Below are 19,084 nucleotides of genomic sequence, written 5' to 3'. Positions count from 1 at the left end.
CGATCTAAACAAAAAAGGGTTTGGATGATGATGACAATGATGATGCTAATTCAATATTGACTGAGCACTTACTCCAGCACTAAACTTTTGCTAAAGCTTTGCATTTATGATCTAATTGAATCCTCAGTACAATTTTAAAGATAGGTACTATTAATAGTTTTGTTCTTAAAGACGGGGGAACAGACTTTAGGGAGCTCAAATGCTTTTTACTAGGACACACAACCAATAACGCCAGTTAGAGCAGAGCCAGAGCCGCACCTCAGGTTTCCTTGACAGCAGTTACAGGCCTTGGGAGTCAGTCCCTGGCTTTTAACCAACCACTGGGTTAAAAAAAATGGCTGGAGATACTTTGTTAAGATTCAAAATTTGTTCTGATAAAATAGTTTCCACAGAGGAAACAGACTCTTACCCTCTTTCAAGAGCAAGAACAAATTCTTACTTTTGCAATGAAACTGAGTATTTCTCTCCAACAGATGCTGTTGTTGAAAAATTAAATCATGTTCCTCTGGTATATTGAGGTAAGCAAGGTAACTATAAACCACTACAGAGAGTATGTAATTGCTATTACAACTTTGACAATGAACAAAGCTTTTATTTACTAATTATTGATAAGTGCTCTTCTATTCTTTTATTATAAATATTTGTTAATATATCAGGCAACTATCCCTTGAGCTTTATGGTGATAGTCCTCTGTAGTATTGGAAAGGTACAAAAAATAAATGGGAAAATTGTAAAGCTTTTGCAAACGTTGTAACTTGAGTCATTCACACATCATTTAATAACTTAGCATCTAGATCACTAATTATTTTTTAAAAGAAAACAGTAAATGCCAGTTTAAAATGCTTAGCTAAGTGTTGCACAAGACTTTTCTTCAAAGGGTATTTTCTCTTTCCTTGGTATTTTCCTTTTATTAATAGCAATTTATTTTAAAATGAAAGCTGTTTCTAAAAATGGATCCATGAAGCATATTCTCCTACGCTTCTGCTCTATGACCTCTCTGTAGATTACATTTATGGTTTTATTCTGGCAAAACACTTTTGGGGCAAAATGCATATGAGATTGTAGATCATCTATGGAAATCAACTTCTGTGGATGCTATATCGTTATCTATGAAAAAAATTTTGGTTTAGAAAATATTAAAAGAAATATTTCCCCAGAGGTATCTTAATTTCCTTAGAACATAAATATATTTTATTAATTCCTAAGCATGACATATCCCAGCCATAATAACAGTTTATTACTTTCTAAATCTTTCTTCCTAAGAGCAAAGCATTATGCTACTTATGAGTAAATCAAAATGAAATAACATGATGTGTATGTTATATGATCTTTTAACATTTTATTAACAATCATATTTTCTATAATTGAATGCATATTTCTGATTATGATAGTTACATTACACAGAAAAGAAGGCACATTAATAAGTAGAATAAAGAGCATAGAGTAGTATCACTGACTATAGAAATGGTGAAAAGTACAGGGATTAAAAAAGATAGGAATGTTGATTCTTCAACATTTAACATTGAAGGACTACCTCTAAATAACCTGTATCAGTAGAGATCTGCTAGATTTCCTAATAGAAAATAGAAAAAAAGGACCTCTCATTGGTCTCTATCAGTGGTTCTGAACTGAGGTTGATTTCGCCTCTCAGAGGACATTTGGCAACATCCAGAGACATTGTGGGCTGTCCCTGCTTGGAGGGGGTGTACTACTGGAATCTAGTGGACAGAGGCCAGGGATTCTGCCAAATGAAAATCCTATGATGCACAGCAGAGCTCCCCAAAACAAAGAATTATCTAGCCCCACTATCAACAGTGCCAAGGTTCAGAAACCTTGTTCCAAATCTGGTTGTTTTATAAGTCATGTAAATTAGCCCTTCTCCCTCACTGGCACTACCTAAACTAAGAGTGGCCTCTGTGGCAACCATATACGAATTCCAATTGGCAATATAATTAGAAACAAACACTAAACTCAAACAGTTAATTATAACTAAGTAGGTACTTAACAGTGTTTGAGCACATAAAGGAAACAAAATGTCTGTTAATAAATTAATTAAATTATCTTATTATTCACCAAAACCTCACAGTAATTGATTTTTTAATTAACGGGTAAGCCTTATATTTGATTTCTCTTTACTGTTAGTCTTTGGTGAAAGGGTCAATGAATAGTTGATGATCAGAAAGGAGGTGAGAGAATGAGGGAAAGAGAAAGTAGGAAATTGATTAACCACAAATTAGATTTTCCTTGTTGGTTACTTGAAGGTAGATTGCCTTTTATGTTTATTTAAAATTTAATAATGGAGCCCATTAGGCCAAAATCTAATTTGAAATGTAAAGAAGAATTGTAATTTTTCCCTTAACCAACAAATAAAATATAATGAAAGTTTAATTTACTCCCTTTTAGCTTCCATATGGAAGTTTTAGAGATTCAGCTAGATCAGCCTACCATTTAATCTGCAATACTCGCACTCTGTATTTCAACCTAAAGAACATAACGATGAGGTCCCATTTGTTTATTCTTTCCTTTATGTCCCTTGCTTTAGGGGACATGTCTGTGAGGATGTTGCTGCGTGGAATGTCTGAGATTTTCCTGCCAATGTTTTCCTCTAGGACTTTTATGGTGTTAAGACTTATATTTAAGTCTTTTATCCACCTTGAATTTATTTTTGTGTATGGTGTAAATTGGTGATAAAGTTTCACTTTTTTGCACATAGCTGTCCAGATCTCCCAACACCATTTGTTAAAGAGTCTATTTTTGCTCCATTTTATGCTCCTGCCTCCTTTGACAAATATTAATTGACTGTAGAGACTTGGGTTTATTTCTGGGCTCTCTGTTCTGTTCCATTGGTCTATGCGTCTGTTTTTATGCCAGTACCAGGCTGTTTTGACTACAGTGGCCTTGTAATACAGTTTGATATCAGGTATTGTGATCCCTCCTGCTTTGTCTACACAGCAAAGAGAAAGAAGGAGCTTATACCCTTTGCAACAGTGTGGATGGAACTGGAGAGCATTATGCTAAGTGGAATAAGCCAGGCAGTGAGGGACAAATACCATATGATCTCACCTTCAACTGAAACATAATCAACAAAAGAAAAAAGCAAACAAAATATAACCAGAGACAGGTAAGTTAAGAACAATCTAACAATAGCCAGAGGGGAAGGGGACAGTGGGGAGAAGGGGTTTCAGGAACTACTATAAAGGACACATGGACAAAACCAAGGGGGAGGGTGGAAGCAGGGGAGGGAGGTGGGTTTGGCTGGGGTGGGGTAGAAGGGTGGGGAGAAAATGCAGACAACTGTAATTGAACAACAATACAATAATTTAAAAATTGAAAAAAAAAGAATATAATGAAAGAAGGCACAATGGATGCTGGCAGTAAATAAAAACAACAATTCAAAAGACCAAAAGCTTTGAAGTCCCATAATACAGGGTCCGGCAGAAGTAACTCCTGCTCAAGTGTGGTTGGTAGGGTAATAATATGGTGTCATAATTTATAGTTTTAATTTGAACATTTCATCTAAAATGTCACATGGTATGCTTGAGTGTGATATTATTACATTACAGAATTACATGCTTATGATTTTGTAATAAAAGATTCTGTAATAAAAAAGTGTGTTTATTGTGCCAGACCCTGTATATATATATATCTGTTTAGCTATTAACTTAATTTAGAAATTCTCAAATACCTGAGAAGTGATAAGAGATAGGAAATTTTAACCCTCGCTCTTTGTATTCTAAATTTGATGGTGTTATCAGCTTGCAATAAAACCTAAAGACTCTGCTGAAATTAAACATAAAAGAAAGGTCTCTAGAATTTCCACTTAAAGTTCTCAAGCTCCACTTAGAATTTTAAGTGGAGTCTCTGGTGAGAAGACCTCTTCTATCGATTTCTCCCAGTCCCTAATTAAAGTCTGCAGCAATCTCCATGACATGTTCATTAGCTGTTCACTCATGTGACAGTTTCTAAAAGGAAAACTAAAAAATACTCATGCTCATTAGATACCTTTCCATATTGTAAAATATAATACTGCTGTGGGACCACATAGAAACTATAAATTAAGACCTGGACATGATTCTTACAAATGACTGAAATACTTTCCTTCAATCACCTGTAGGATACATCCCACAAAAAAACTTTTCTAATATTTTTCTTCATATAATAGTAACAAATGCCTAATGTAACCTATTGTCTAAGGTAATTGCATGGTATTTAACTAGTTTCTAATCAATATAATATTTGAGAAGAGAGGTGTGTCTTGGAAAATAATACATACTTCCCCACTAATGCTTTTTTCTTATGTTATTGAGGTATAATTTATATCCATGTAGATAATTCATAATAGCCAAATACATTTTATGTGTTTTATATACAGTAAATTACATAAATCTTCAAAACATAGTTAATTAATGACATTTTATATATCTGTTTACCAACTGGGTATATATGTAACCACCACCCAGGTTAAGATATAAGACATTTGCTCAGCAAATTTGGTCATGCTCAGAGGTATCCACACCTTCTAGGTAACCACTAATTTGACTTCTATCACCACAGGTTAGTTTTGCCTGTTCTTAAACTTCATATAGATGTAATACAATATGTCTTTTTTTGTCAGGCTTCTTTTTTCTCAACACAGTGTTTTGGAGATTCATCCATTTCATTATGTATCAATATACACAAAACACCTCAATAATATTATGTTCAATTTGTTTATCTCTTCTCTTTTGTTTACAGCTGTGAGCTAGTATTATAAAGAGAGTTAACAATGAGATTTCTCATGCTTGAAAAAAATAAGCTATTAAGGCATTAAAATACATGAATAAACCTTAAATGCATATTACTAAGTGAAATGAAACTATCTGAGAAGGCTACTTACTGTATGATTCCAACTATATGGCATTCTGGAAAGGGTAAAACTCTGGAGATAATCAAAAAGATCAGTGGTTGCCAGGGGTTTGGTGGGAAGTGGCAGGGTGGAATAGACAGCGCATAGAGGAATTTTAGGGAAGTAAAAATACACTGCATGATTTTATAATGATGGATGCACGTCATTATACCTTTGTCCAAACCCATAGCGTGCACAACACCAGTAGTAAACCTTGAGGTAAACTACAGAATTTGGTCTGTTGTGATGTAAAAATGTAGGGTCATCCTTGGTAAAAAAAATAAACCATTCTTGTGAGTAACATTGATAATTAAGGAGGCTATGCATGTGTGGGAAGAGAGAATACATAAGAAATCACTGTACCTTCCTCTCAATTTTATTGTACACCTAATTCTGCTCTAAAAATAAACTATTTTATAAGGTTTTTTAGCTGTATATTTTGATTGGACATATTACTTCATTTATCTTAGACAAACAACTAGGAGAATGCTCAGTTGTAGGATATATGTATGTCTACCTTCAGTAGTACTGCCCAAGTTTTCCAAAGTGATCAAACATTCCGCCCCGCAGTGTTTAAAAGAAAAATTGCTCCACTTCCTCCCAACACTTGGTATTACAGTCCTTTCAATATTTTGCTTTGTGGCACATGGGTAGTGGTATCTCATTATAGTTTCAGTTTGCATTTCCCTGATGACTGATGGGATTGAGCACCTTCTCATAAGCTCTTTGGCCTTTGGGCTCTCTTCTTCTTATGAAGTAAGTGCCTTTCCATATAAGCTTCTGAAAAACTTTCCTTGACTCCTTTCTCCTTATATCATGGGGAGCAGCAAATGTTAGAAACATATCAGATGGCATCAACAGACCAAGGTGTTACCTAGTGGTCTGGGTGCCCACCTCCATTGTCACTTCTTACCCAGACTCATCCCACCTGAGCAGTTCAGGTTTGTGTAAAGGGGACTTCCCCCAACTGCCTTCTTCCTGCCAGCAGGCCAGGTCACTACCACCTTCTGGAGGACTAGTTTACTCTCTTTGGAATGAAAAGGATTACTATCCGATGAAGAAAATCAAAAGGTGGATAACCGAGAGGAACATGTTTTGAACTTGTCTCCATAGTCCAACCCAGTGTTTCCTCAACTGCATTGCACAGAAGAATATTTCATAGCCATTCCCCAAAAAGAACATCAAATATGTTTGGAAATGCTACACAGTGCATATTCTCCTTTTGAAGACCTACCATTTTAATTAGAGTATGAAAAGTGCAGATAAGTCCTACAATAAAGAAACCTACTTAATTTTGTTCAGCCCATTGCTTCTTAAATGTATTTGACCTTGGAACCCTACTTTTTCCACCTTTCAAGTACATCTATTATTATCTTCCAGAATAATGATTCAGTCCTGCTTTAGCGCAATCTTTAGACCAGTGTGAAATTCCCTGTGAATTGGTGCTAGCTCATAAATTGAAGATATGTGTTTACTTGGAAAATATAAAACTCAGTGATGGGTACCCTTACAAAACAGTATTATATTCTGGGGAATAGATGAGATTGTGGTGGTGGTGGGCAGAAAGGAAGAGAATACCACATTTGGCCACTACATTAAAGAAAACATGGACCCCGACTGGTGTGGTTGGAAATCGTCCTACAAAGCAAAACATTGCTGGTTTGATTCCCAGTTAAGTCACATGCCTAGGTTGCGGGTTCAGTCACCGGTTGGGGTGCACACAAGAGGCAACCAATCAATGTTTCTCTCTCACATTGATATTTCTCTCCTCTTTCTCTCTTCCTTCCTCTCTCTAAAACAAACACAAATAAAAATGTATATCCACACCACTCACTGAGGTCTAATTGGCTATTACTCTCTTGCTAACCCTTTGTACTTCCCTGCTCCCAGCAGCATACAAATCCCTGTGACATGATGTATTTGCGATTATACTTTCTGACTGGATTAGTACATATGATAACAGCACCAATTACTACTTCCCTGGAATCACCTGTAGTGAGGGTATATGCTGTGAGGGAATATAGAAGTTTATGCATAGAATCCTAAAAAAGGAAAAAAAACAGAGGAAAGAACCTCAAACAAGATGAAGTCTCTGGGTGTTGTTCACCCTCCTCTAAAACCAACAGGGCAACAAAATTTGTGTTGCTCACAAGAGAAACTACAGCCTTTAGGAACAATCAAGTATTAGAAGTGAGTTAGAAATATATCTGTCCAAGTAAATTTAATTTCATTTATGGGGTATCCCTTCTCTAGAATAATTGCATCAATGTTCCTCTCATTCTTTAAAATAAATTCTACCAAACCTAGTTTAAAATTTCAAAAGTAGATCCAAGGAGCAATCCAAAAAACACAGCACAATTTAAAAGGGAAATATAAAACCAATTTCATAACCAAGTGTGAGTACTCAGACATTTTTTTTTCAATATTAACCACAATAAATCCAGTGAACACGGTAAGTGCAGGGAGGAGCCATCCCACTAAAAAGAAAACCATTTATAACAGGGCATCTTAGATACCTGGCTGAGACTCTTGGTTTTTGAAATGAGACCACAGTTTGGATTTAAAGGCATACTTTTTTCCTAACAATTTTCATTTGGCATTTTTCACCTGGGTTAATATCACTTCCAATTCAATCCAAGTGCAAATATAAAATTCACTTACCTGCACAAAACCGCATGCTGTGAAGTCCTCAAAGAAAGGCAGACTTGGACGGTCTTCTCGATAGATGGTGAGTTTGTAAGTCATCAGGGTCTCAGCCTGGGCTAGAGATTCATCCACCACAAGCATTGAGATTTTGTTTGCTCCTAAGCCTAGAGGGTAGTTGGCAAAGCTGGAGAGAGAAACAACTATTCAGCCCAAATGAATTCATACATCAATATTAAATGCCTACAATTTATATAAGGTCTGTACAATTTCATAGGAAACCTAAAATGTGAAATAAATATTTAAACTACTCTTTCCCAGTACTTTGGTAAGCTAAGAGTTATCATGCAGAGCAAGTCACATCTCCCATAAACTATAGAAAATGGAACCGATGTTTATTAACCACCTGTCAGGGTCATATATTATCTCATTTAATACTCACAACACCTCCATACAAAACTACCATTGTCCTAATTTTAAATATAGACACCATGACATAGAACTAGGAAACAAATTGCCCCAGTCACATAACAGAGTCAGTTTTGGGACCCAGGTGTGTCTGACTTGACTCCTCTTTTCTTTCTACTACATTTTCTTGGCTCCCAGAGATACAAGGACATTTCTTACCCTACAGCATAGGAGAGGAGTATCTTCCTTGCTATAGACATGGATATAAAAATGTTTTATCCTCTGTTCAAAATTACAAACAAAATAGTTGGTGAATCTCCAAAGGGTGGGAAGAACAAAATCCCAGTGAGACTAGGAGAGTTAATGTGACTATGTCTACACATTGTCCTCACCATGTTTATTCAGTTATCAACCTCTGAGTATTCAAAAACTAGAGGAGTTGGGTTGAGTAGAAGGAGGCCACTGTTAGGAAAGATTAACTCTTCAGCAATGTAAAAAAATGAACTTCTCCCTTAATGAGTCCTTTTTAATATTTCATAGCACAAGACCCACTCTTAAAACATGGTTACCAAGACTCTGTACAAAGATTGCAATAGATCAGTAGAACGCTGCTGTGTACTTTCTAACCACGTGACACCTGAAAAGTGGAAAGACTTCACACCCTGGCCATCTTTCCAGCTGATCTTGTGCCTCAACGTTTCTGAACCACCTTGGAAGGTTGCCTCAGTTGTCTGTTTCCAAATGTGATGGCATCGCCCAGCCCAGCAGCACTCCGTACCTTGGCCCTGCCCGATCATGCAGGTACACCTTGCACTGACAGTTCGAAGTCTCCACTCCAATTGTCACTGTTAACACATCAAATGGGACTTCGGAGTAATAATCTTTGATCTTCGTGTTAAATTCAGGACTTAGTTCCAAATGTGGAAGCGTGAAGATCTGCTTTATATAACATTGTTTGTCTTCATCTGTTTTTTTTTTATGACAAAAAAAAAAGGACAACTGGTCAAATTTTATAGCATTTCCTTTATATAACAGCTATGCCTTTACTGGTATTATGTAGCTCACAGTTTTTTGTCCAGCACAGGAGGTGGGAAAATGTCTTTCCAGTGGATTGATAACACATTCATGGCATTTATCGCATATATCAAGCAACCATGTAAAAGGGGGTGGTGACTCTGTCAGGTGGTGACAGAAGGGTACCAGCAGGAAATGAGGAAAATTTCTGAATGGGGAGTATCATTAAACTGCTGTTGGATTGATAAGTGGTTTGCAGGCAGCAGGGTGGAGCAAAGAATGTGAACTCCAATCTTATACCAAACAATGAGATACGAAGACATCACAGGGTGCCCGCCACCCGCTCCCTACCCCAGCCACCTCAGCCTAAGAGAGTACACTGAAGTATATAAGAGGGAAATGCTATATTCTTCCCAATTCCGTTAAAAAACAGCATATTACTTCACACCATTGATTCTAAGTCATTTTAAAGAATGTTTCTATCTGGCAGACCAATTTTTACAAAAGTATCTTGGTAAGAAAAAAGAAAAATAGCTATACAGGCACATATACCAGCCACTGCTAAATTATATTGTAGTCAGATTTGGAATAACCAAATTACTCAAAAGAAAGTTAGCAAATGTTTTTCAAAGGAATATTAACAAGCATTTAGTTCCAAAGTACTTTTCAATAAACAATAAAGAAAAACATAGCTAATTCTACAGAAATTAGTGAAATAAAAGTGTCTTTGCACTGCCTTTAAATTAAATGTTCAGTGATGTTAAACAACTTAGCAACAAAAATGGTAACAGAATTCGCTGTGGGAAGTTATACAACTGAACTTAGAAAATATATTATCTTATTAACTGTTGTCTCTTCCTCTATTTTTTTAATCCTCACCCAAGGATACACCTGTTGATTTTAGAAAGGAAGGGAAAGAGAGGAAGAGGAACATCAATGTGAGAGAGAAACATCCATCAGTTGCCTCTCATACGCACCCTGACCAGGGATCGAACCCACAACCTTTGGTGTATGGGACAATGCTCCAACCCACTGAGCTACCTGTCCAGACCTCTCCCTCTATTTTTATATGACAATCACAATTAATTTCTTAAAATCAAGTCTGATGATTTGTCTTCAATGTTTTAATGGTTTCTCATCACCTCCAGTATTCAGTCCAAGCCCCTAATAAACCAGGCAAGGCATTTCACAATCTCTTCCTCGTCTTCCTCTGTATTTGTTGCATCTCCTATTACATCCTAGACTCTGTGCTTCAGCAACACCAAAAGTTTTAATTTCTCTGACAGACATGGAGATGCACGACCAAATCCACATTAATGGATACCAATAACCTTAGGAATATATTATTCTAGTTCTGAGAACTAGGTCACAGTATAACTCCCATCATTCACTAAAATGATGACAATGAAAAATCTCTAAATTTTGGACCTACCTCTATGGTTTTCTCAGTCAGTGGAAGGAAAAATTACTCAGGTATAAATTAGGAACAATACAACAGATATGTTGGAATATCATTGTAGAAAAAACTTGTAATGAAAAAATAAACAAGTAGTCAATTTACTAGAATAGGTCAGCGAATTGAGTAAACCACCTGCTTGATTAAGTTTACTTGTTACCAAAAATTTTTATCTGGCTGATGGATATAGGTAGATTACAACTATAATTTTAATGATCATACCACCTCCTAAATCTTTTATAATAAATTTAAAAAATGAAGGCAAGAGCATGTTATTAGATTTCATCTTGAAAAGGACCATAACTTTGTATTCTAATTCAAGCACTTGTTAATAATGCATTTTTTCATCAAAGATTTTTTTCCAGCATAGTCTGCATTCGAGGCACTGAGTAAAGCCCAGTAAAAGCAAGCTGTTGTTGGTCACAAGAGCTGACTGGAGACTGTGAACCCAACCTAACTCTGTAAACAAGCTGATGTGTGGTGACACGAAGGTGCTTTGCAGAGGACCATTCCCTAGGCAAAAAAGGAATTTATAGACCTGCACTACACTTTTATGCTCTAAACCAGTTAAACAAATAACAAAATGGGAGGGGTTTTTTTTTTCAAAATAGTAATCATAGAAGATGTACTTCAATTTAATATATATATTTTATGAAATAGTCATGGAAAGTTGATTTCCCTATAGTTTACACTTAAACTTAACAGTGAAAGTTTCCAGTAGGGCTCTCCCTCCCATTGCAACACTGAAACTTAGCCCTACATGAGACAAAATATGTGATCCTACTTTTAAGCAAGATTTTTAGCAAGTACTTGTTTTGGGTTTCATTAGAAACTTCACTTCTGGCTTAAGTGCTGCATCCTAGACTCCTGCTTGAAAGCTCATGTACCCCTGACATCACATTCAACTGAATCATCAGTGTCGCTGCCTTCAAACACCTGGTGTTTCCTTGGCATCTTTCCCGTCCCAGTCCTAACTTGTCCCCGGCCAGCTTACTTTAGATCTATGGAGAACCTTGTGTAGGGTATGATGGTAGCGGGCTGCTTAACCTACTTGGCAGGTATGTGTGGGAAAGCTGTTTGAAGATTTGGTTGCTTTTAATGTATTTCTTTTAACCACAAAATTTTATTGCCCTCTTGAGGGATCATCATAACTCATATTAAACATGAGAACAGCCTAAACTCTGAAATATAATCCCACCTGTTCTGAGGCATTATTCAGTTATCTTTAAAGTCTTTTTACCACAAAAGTAGGAAGATTAATTATGAAGACACAGGTCAGATCCATTTTTTTAACATAAAAAATGAACAATGTTGAAGAACTTATCTAACATATTCACATTATTTATACCATGTAACTTAGAAACTGGAAAAAAATGAGATGACCTCATATAGTAACTTCATTTTATAAATGAGAAACAAGAAGACCAAAGAGGCGAACTGGCTTTCTTGCTGCTGCATCAACCCAAAGCCTGACACACAGCAGACTCTTGACAAATGTTCACTCTAATCTTGCTCCTGCTTTCCCACTGCACACTAGGCAGCAGTCTCCCAAGAGAACTGAACTGAGTAGGATGTGTTTCTCTGGGAGTGAGATGTTGAATGGTAAGTGCGGGGAAACAACAGCATAAGTAATATCTGTTATCTTTTCCTGATTAGCAATACCTTATTTAAAATGTTTTTTCTTTAATTGGATGCATTTATTGATTCTATTAAACCACATCATTACATAACCTTTCAGTGTACCCTAATTTTAATGATACTGTTAAACATAATGAATGTATTAAATTACATTTTAGAAGATACAAATTAGATTTTATTAAATTAGAAGACATAATAAATTAGACCTTAATCCATAATTACTTTCAGCTTTAATGTTTTACAAGAAAAGATTTTTTTATTTGTGAAAGACTAAATTTTCTAAGTACATGTTTTAGCATCAAATATATATATACTTAACATCAAACATATATATATATATGTGTGTGTGTGTGTATGTATGTTATATAAGGTCACAAAAAACCTACTAAATAGAACTCTTTTCTTTTTCCATCATATTATTATAAGATATGAAGGTAATTCATGAGCTTTGGACAAAGAATCTGAAGATTCGGCTTTGTGACCCAGCTCAGACATTTACTAGCCATGTAATCTTGGAAAAGTCAGTTAGATTCTCTAAAATGATTTATTTGCAAGACCACTGCAATAACGTTGAGCAGAGAGTGAAGAAAATTATTTTTAAATTTTAAAATCCATGTAATATTTGAAAATGTAATATATATATATATATTTCTTGGTTATACTTAGATTAAAATTCATGAATTTTAAGGAAACATATTGAAAATTAGCTTAAAAACTTTCAATTGTTATAAAGAAAATTTGACTCAAGTCCTATTATTCACAATCTGGCAGGGAAGGAATCACTATGGGGTGGCGAGTCCTAAAAATCCACGTAAAAAGCAGGGGAGCTAAGCTTTTCCCCTTGAGCAGCCTCCAACGTAAAGCCTTAGCATCCAGAGAACGCCTCAACAGAAGCTGGGAAGTCACTGACTTTAAACAAGTAAACATACAGTATAATATTTCCAGTTCAAAAATAGAAAATTAAAACATGTTTTTATGCAAAAGTGATAAATATTGACTCATTCAGAAACCTCATAACTTCTAATAACTTACTTAAAATAAATTAATAGCCTAAAGATACAGAAATAAAATAAAATGATGGCTTATTCAAGGCAGGGCCGTGCCTGTTAATCATGCCACTGATACGCTTCCACTGGAACTCACCGTTCCTGCAATGCACTTCTTTGGTTACATTCATAATTTGTGGAAGCACGACTGAAAAAAAAGTAAATTTAAATTGAAAACTGTTAATAAAATTTAAAAGAATACATATTCAGTAATCTCAAACAGCATAATTTAATGAAACATATTTTATTATTTAACTTTGTTACATCAGAAAGTACTTCTAAGTTAAACTGAAAGCTAGGTTAAACAAAAGAAGTTATCTGGTTCAAATCTCAAAAAGAATGATTATTTCAAGTAGGAAAATATTAAGGGACAAATATAGTCTAAATGTCATTCTTTGGCTCAAGGTGCTATCTCATAATTCCTTCTAGTTCTATAATCCTGGGGCTATAATAATTTCTAATATTATTAGAATTAGAGAAATTCCATCCAATCAGTTCAACTGATACCTACTAGAAGTTTCTGAATTCAACCAAACATCTATCTAAAATACTTCTTCATAAGTATCTATGGTACAAATGAGTGAATACACAACAACACTGAGTGCTTAAACCATTCATTTTAAAGGGCAAAAAAATGGTGGGAGAGAGTAAGACAGACTATCAGTTCATCATCAGTTCTCTACTGGGCCTGCTGCTTCCTTCTGTTGAAGCAGCGATCCCCAAGCTTTAGTGTGCTCAGAATCATCTGAAGGACTTGTAAAAGTACAGAATGCTGGGCCTCACACCCAGAGATTCTGATTCAGTAGATCGGAATTTTCCAAGTTTCCCAGATGACACTGATGCTGCTGGTCTGGGGACCACACACTCACAACAATTGGATTAAACTTGACTTTTAGTAAGAAAACTTTGACTTTTTAAAAATTATAGACATGGTATATTTTATTTTTTCTTCTTAAAATATTTTCTTTTCTTGCAATGAAAGTTCAGGTATTCTTTAGGAAAAAGTTGGAAAATAGAATAAAAATAAAAGAAAGAAAAATTATAAATTATAGATAAAATACAAGAGGTGAAATCAAAATCAGCATTAATTTTCCTTGAGGCTCATGTTGCTTGTAGCCAATTGTTTTACTTAATGATAAATCAAAAGCATCTTTCATGTCATAAATATTATTCCACAATATTAGAATGTCTTTATAGTATTTTATTGGATGACTATAGCTTATTTTATTTATCTTGTCCACTATTATTGCAATAGAGATGGCTTCTATTTTTTCATTTATTAATAACTTTTGTAATAAAATTTTGTTTACAATTTGAATTATTTCCTTAAAATTAGTATCCAGAAGTGATATTTCTGGTCTACAAAAATAACTTGAAAGCTTCTCTTGTATGTTGTTAAATGACCCTTTATGAAAGGTTCTAATTCATACATCTACCAGCAACATGAGAGTATTTACTTCTCTACACTCTCCCCAACTCTATTATTTTTAAGAAGAAACACATCTCTAGCCATGAGGGAAACAGCAATTCCTTGTTTTTCATTTTGATTGCTAATGAAGCTAAATAATTTTATATGTTTTTCTGCCCATGCCATACTAATTTTCATATTGAATTAAGCAGGACTATCCTTTTACCTTTTTTATGTTCAGTTGCATCAAATGGCACTTGTGGTTTTTCAAAGTTCTCATCTTCTGCGAAGGAATTCCTACAAATGCAATGCCAAACAATTTGATCAATGAAATGCACAAAATTCATGGAAATTACATCTAACAAACTTTTTTTTTCTGTGTGGGCCCAGTTATTTTGCTGAACACAAAGAAACACTTTCTGGATTTCATTCCTCAAAACTGGCAATCTTGCCTCAAGTGAGTTTGGTGGAAATCTCATCATCTCTAATCAGCAGAAGCACATTTGAAGAAAACCAGGGCAAAAAGTCTCTCTGCAGTCCAAAAGTAAGCAATCTCTGATAGCTGGGGCCCAACAGGAGTGACTCAGGAACACACATCCTTATTGGAATCTGTTTGGCTGAAGTAACAGTCCTGAAACGAGAAGCCTTGGAAACTCTGAGGCACAGACTGAGAAGAACATGTGTATAATCTACAAAGTGCAAGTGTACCATGCAGAAAGGCTTGCCAAGGCTTCCATCCTTAAGCTCTGATCAACAGTAGAGAGTGGTAAGGGTTAGTTATGTCTGGATGTGTTTGCCTCTTTCTTCTGTTGTGTAAGTAAATGCTTGGCCAGATTGCTCCTTAAATTCTCAATTTGGGGAACAAAATAATCTAAATTATTGCTGGTCCTGATAATAAAGAAAAGTAGGCGGGATGTGACTTGATTTTCCTGTGTTTTGTGGTAGAACATTTCTACTCCAACAAAATAGGGATAACATTACTGGCCGAACTTCACAGAGATGCAATTAGAATTAAATCAAATGCTCTGTGTTTAATTACATTTTATAAATATTTATCATCCCAGATATGTGCTGGGCACTGTGGTAGAGAAGAGATGAAAAAGCCACATTCAATTCCTTCAAAATATAAACATCAGCTAGGAAATTAAGAAGAATTGAGAAATTAAAAATATTACTGTGTGATAATTGCAGTTTTACTTTTGTCTGTGTATACATATATACATATATACATTATATATATAATGAAATAATTAAGGATAAAAATCATGATGTCTAGGACTTACTTTAAAAGACAGTTGACCTTTGAACAACATGGGGGTTAGGGGTACAAGCCCCAGTGCAGTAAAAAATTCACATATAACTTTTGACTCCCCCCAAACTTAACTACCATTGGCCTTTTGCAACCAAGGATTCAACCAACTACAATCGAAAATAACATTTTCGATCTGCAGTTGGGAATCTGTGCTTGGGAATGTGGAATACTGTTTTCCATCCGTAGTTAGTTGAATCTAGAGATGCAAAACCCAAGGATACTAACAGCTGAGTGTACTTATTGAAAAATACCCACAATAGGTGGACCTGTGCAGTTCAAACCAGTATTGTTCAAAGGTCAACTGTATTTCCCTCCCCAAAAGGAATTAAAAAGCAGATAAAGCAAGCATGGTGTGAAATATGTTTAATTGAAAATCTCTGAATTCATATGAAGCAAAAACTCCAGCTGAAGCTCATAAAAGATACACCCCTGAAATGCAAGGAAACTAAAGTTTGGAAATGTTATTATCTTAATGGAATGAGATACTTTTGTATATCAAGGCAACCTGCAGTGGTTTCTCATTTAATTTTGTGACTAAATTATGTTTTGAAAATATGAGTTTTCATGGAAAGCACATGAACAAAGTGCACTTGCAACTTTATTTCCAACAAAGTCAAAATTAGCAGAGTGCACCTTCTGTTCAGATTTTCTCCTATAGTGATTCTGTTGGGACCTTTGTTCTCTGCACGTGGGACTCACATTCCTGTCACCTTTTCTAACTATTGCTTTTCTGACTATCTCTTTTCACCTTGTAGCTATAAGCAGGTGATCTGTATTTAAAAGAAAGTAGAAAGTCAGGAAACCGTATAAGTAATACAGGTATGTAAAATTGGCTTTTTCTGTAGGAAAAAAAACAAAAAACAAAAAACCCTGAAGTTGACCACTGTGAAGATAAAAGCAGTGATGAATGACCACACCTGACCTCCCTGTCCCGGCTGCCTGATGTACTGGAATAAAGCACTGGACCATGGATGTGCAGGTCACCTCTGTTTCTATATATTACCTGTGTGGCTCAAGTAAATGACCCACCTTCTCAGGACCTCAGTTTCCTCATCTAGAAAATGTGTATGATATGCTTCCTTCTTATAATACAGCACAGATGATAGTTTATGCTCACAGGTAAACTTGAATATAATTAGAAATGAGTATCTTTCTTAAAATGTTCTAAAAGCAATTTACTATTTGCTTCCTGATAAAGATCTAAAGCTTACTTCTCTCAGTGTTAACTTTGCTAAATCTGTCAATTGTATCTTGTTCTTCCTATAATAAGTGAAATATTTTCCCCACTGTTGATGCTAAAGTGAACTTAGGACGGTATAGCAACATGAAAAAGAAAGCATGCTAATGATTTCTACCCACCTGCCCTGCAGCACACCACACAGCGCGCAGCGCCTGCCGGTTATCTTAGGTGATCCTTCTGGAGTAATACATGGTAGGTAGTACAATCCATATTTTACACATGTGGAAACTGAGTCTCAGAGGGGTCAGAACTTTACCTGCTATAATTAATAAACTCCAAAGTTGGGATTTTTGAATGTCGGTCTGTCTGATTCGAAAATGTCCTGACCTTTTCTAACTACATTCAACACTGACCATCAGTAAATTCCCTTATTGAAAGGTAATCAGTTAGGGTTAGGCTTAGGGGTAAATTCAATATTCTGAATTTAAGGTAACTTAATTGGTTAACTTTGCAACATATGTGGAGCTTGAAAAACCCCACTTTTTTGGGAAACAACCTTTCCAAAGTTTGCATATCCGAAGGGAACTTAAAGTTAAAAATACAAACAAAGAAACAGTACTTAAATAGTCTCCCCAGTAAATCAAGTATGCTCTTCCCCAGTCAATTATGACAAATGAGACAGTTTTGGATTATTTCAGTGAGTGCAAGGAGCAAACAAAGGGGCATTGAGCTATACTGTTTAAAACCTGATTTTCAAACACATAAAACCTTCTGTCAGGCCTACTACTTACTTCCAAGTATTGAAGGAATAAGGCCAACTTCATAAAGTTGTTAAAATTAAAGTGATTTTTTATCCTGAGAGATGCCTTAAGAATTCATCAAACATATAATTATTGGTATTTTTGAATTACAGGAAAAAATATTTCTTATAGACTTGCTTTCACTATCTCCTGAGGCAGAAGGAAATGAAAGCCAAGTCTGAAGTCATTCCGGAAGGTGACTGCCAGCGACATAAGATTACCGTGGCCTTTGTCTTTCACCTCCCTAGGAGGTTTCCTTCTGTTTTCCTGCCCATAGAAAAGTCAAGTATTCTCTTAATTCTATTACATAAAAGAGAAGTAGCCTCAGCTCAGGCCGTGGGCACTGCTCTTTTCACTAGCTGCAGGAGGTGTTAACATGTTCACCTGGTCCATCTGCCCTCCCATTCCCCCATTAGAATGGAAATGGAGATGGGAGGCCAAGAAACTTTTCTCCCAGCCCCATGCTTCCCTCTGAGTTTCTACCTTCTAAAAAATGTTTTCTAATATTGTGGCAGGGACAGAGATTTTTATAAATTTGCATAGATTTTGCCCAAAATAAAGTCATGCCTCAAAAAGCCTCTAAATAAATGCTTACACTGATGGTTCATAAAACAAATCTCACCTAATTCTTTCTGTCTGATGTTCCTATAATTCGAGGATATGTATTATTAAATGAAATTAGGTTGAAACTTTTAACTTCAAACATTATTTTTGAGTGGGTCAAGTCCAGTTGATTGGAAAAACTGTTGGATATATTTTTGTTACAGTGTTTGAAGACCACTAGAATCATTATGGTTTCAGTGATTTAAAGAAGCTTATTTTCCAGAGCATGAATTTTTGGACACACTTGTTTTTGTTGCTTTCTCTAATGTATCAAAGCCTTTTGAAATCAATCTTCAGACTAGAGATTTTTTTGGCCCGCACAATTCAAATTTGTGGCTATCTTACCATTCCAATGCATGTAGCTGTGCCTTTTTATCCAGGAGCTGAAACTGATCAAACACATTTAAAAGAGACGAATACTGAATCCAGACTGAACCAGGTTTTCCCATAGGATTTGCCATATCATAAAATTCACGTATCAAAGATCGAATCCCAGGAGAAGTTGATGGGACAAGCTGAGAAGAAATATTCAAAGACAGAATATCAGAATAAATGGTAGATAATAAATTAAAATGTAGTAGTACTAAGAAACTAATTTATAGCCATATTTATTAGATATTTTAAAAATCAAATATGCATTAAAAATCCATTTCAGTACCAGAACTTTTCTGTGCAGTTGTCAAGGTAAATG

At 35.4% G+C, this 19,084-nt stretch overlaps 1 protein-coding gene across 6 annotated transcripts in view; it reads right to left on the bottom strand.

The window, feature by feature from the left end:
• Window positions 1-19,084, bottom strand: part of CPED1 (cadherin like and PC-esterase domain containing 1) — a 287,821-nt gene that overhangs the window by 118,648 nt on the left and 150,089 nt on the right. For all 6 annotated transcript variants that reach the window (XM_053926522.2, XM_053926526.2, XM_053926527.2 and 3 more), the window contains 5 exons: window positions 18,739-18,908; window positions 14,725-14,795; window positions 13,188-13,238; window positions 8,715-8,901; window positions 7,547-7,715 (listed from right to left, as the gene is read on the bottom strand). In XM_053926522.2, coding sequence (XP_053782497.1) covers window positions 7,547-7,715; window positions 8,715-8,901; window positions 13,188-13,238; window positions 14,725-14,795; window positions 18,739-18,908 — 648 coding nt within the window. The remainder of the gene's footprint in view (window positions 1-7,546; window positions 7,716-8,714; window positions 8,902-13,187; window positions 13,239-14,724; window positions 14,796-18,738; window positions 18,909-19,084) is intronic.

The sequence above is a fragment of the Desmodus rotundus genome, chromosome 6 (assembly GCF_022682495.2).
Source record: "Desmodus rotundus isolate HL8 chromosome 6, HLdesRot8A.1, whole genome shotgun sequence".
Taxonomy (NCBI): Eukaryota; Metazoa; Chordata; class Mammalia; order Chiroptera; family Phyllostomidae; genus Desmodus; species Desmodus rotundus.
Note: the sequence above shows the minus strand (reverse complement) of the source record. Positions and strands in the feature narration are given on the sequence as shown.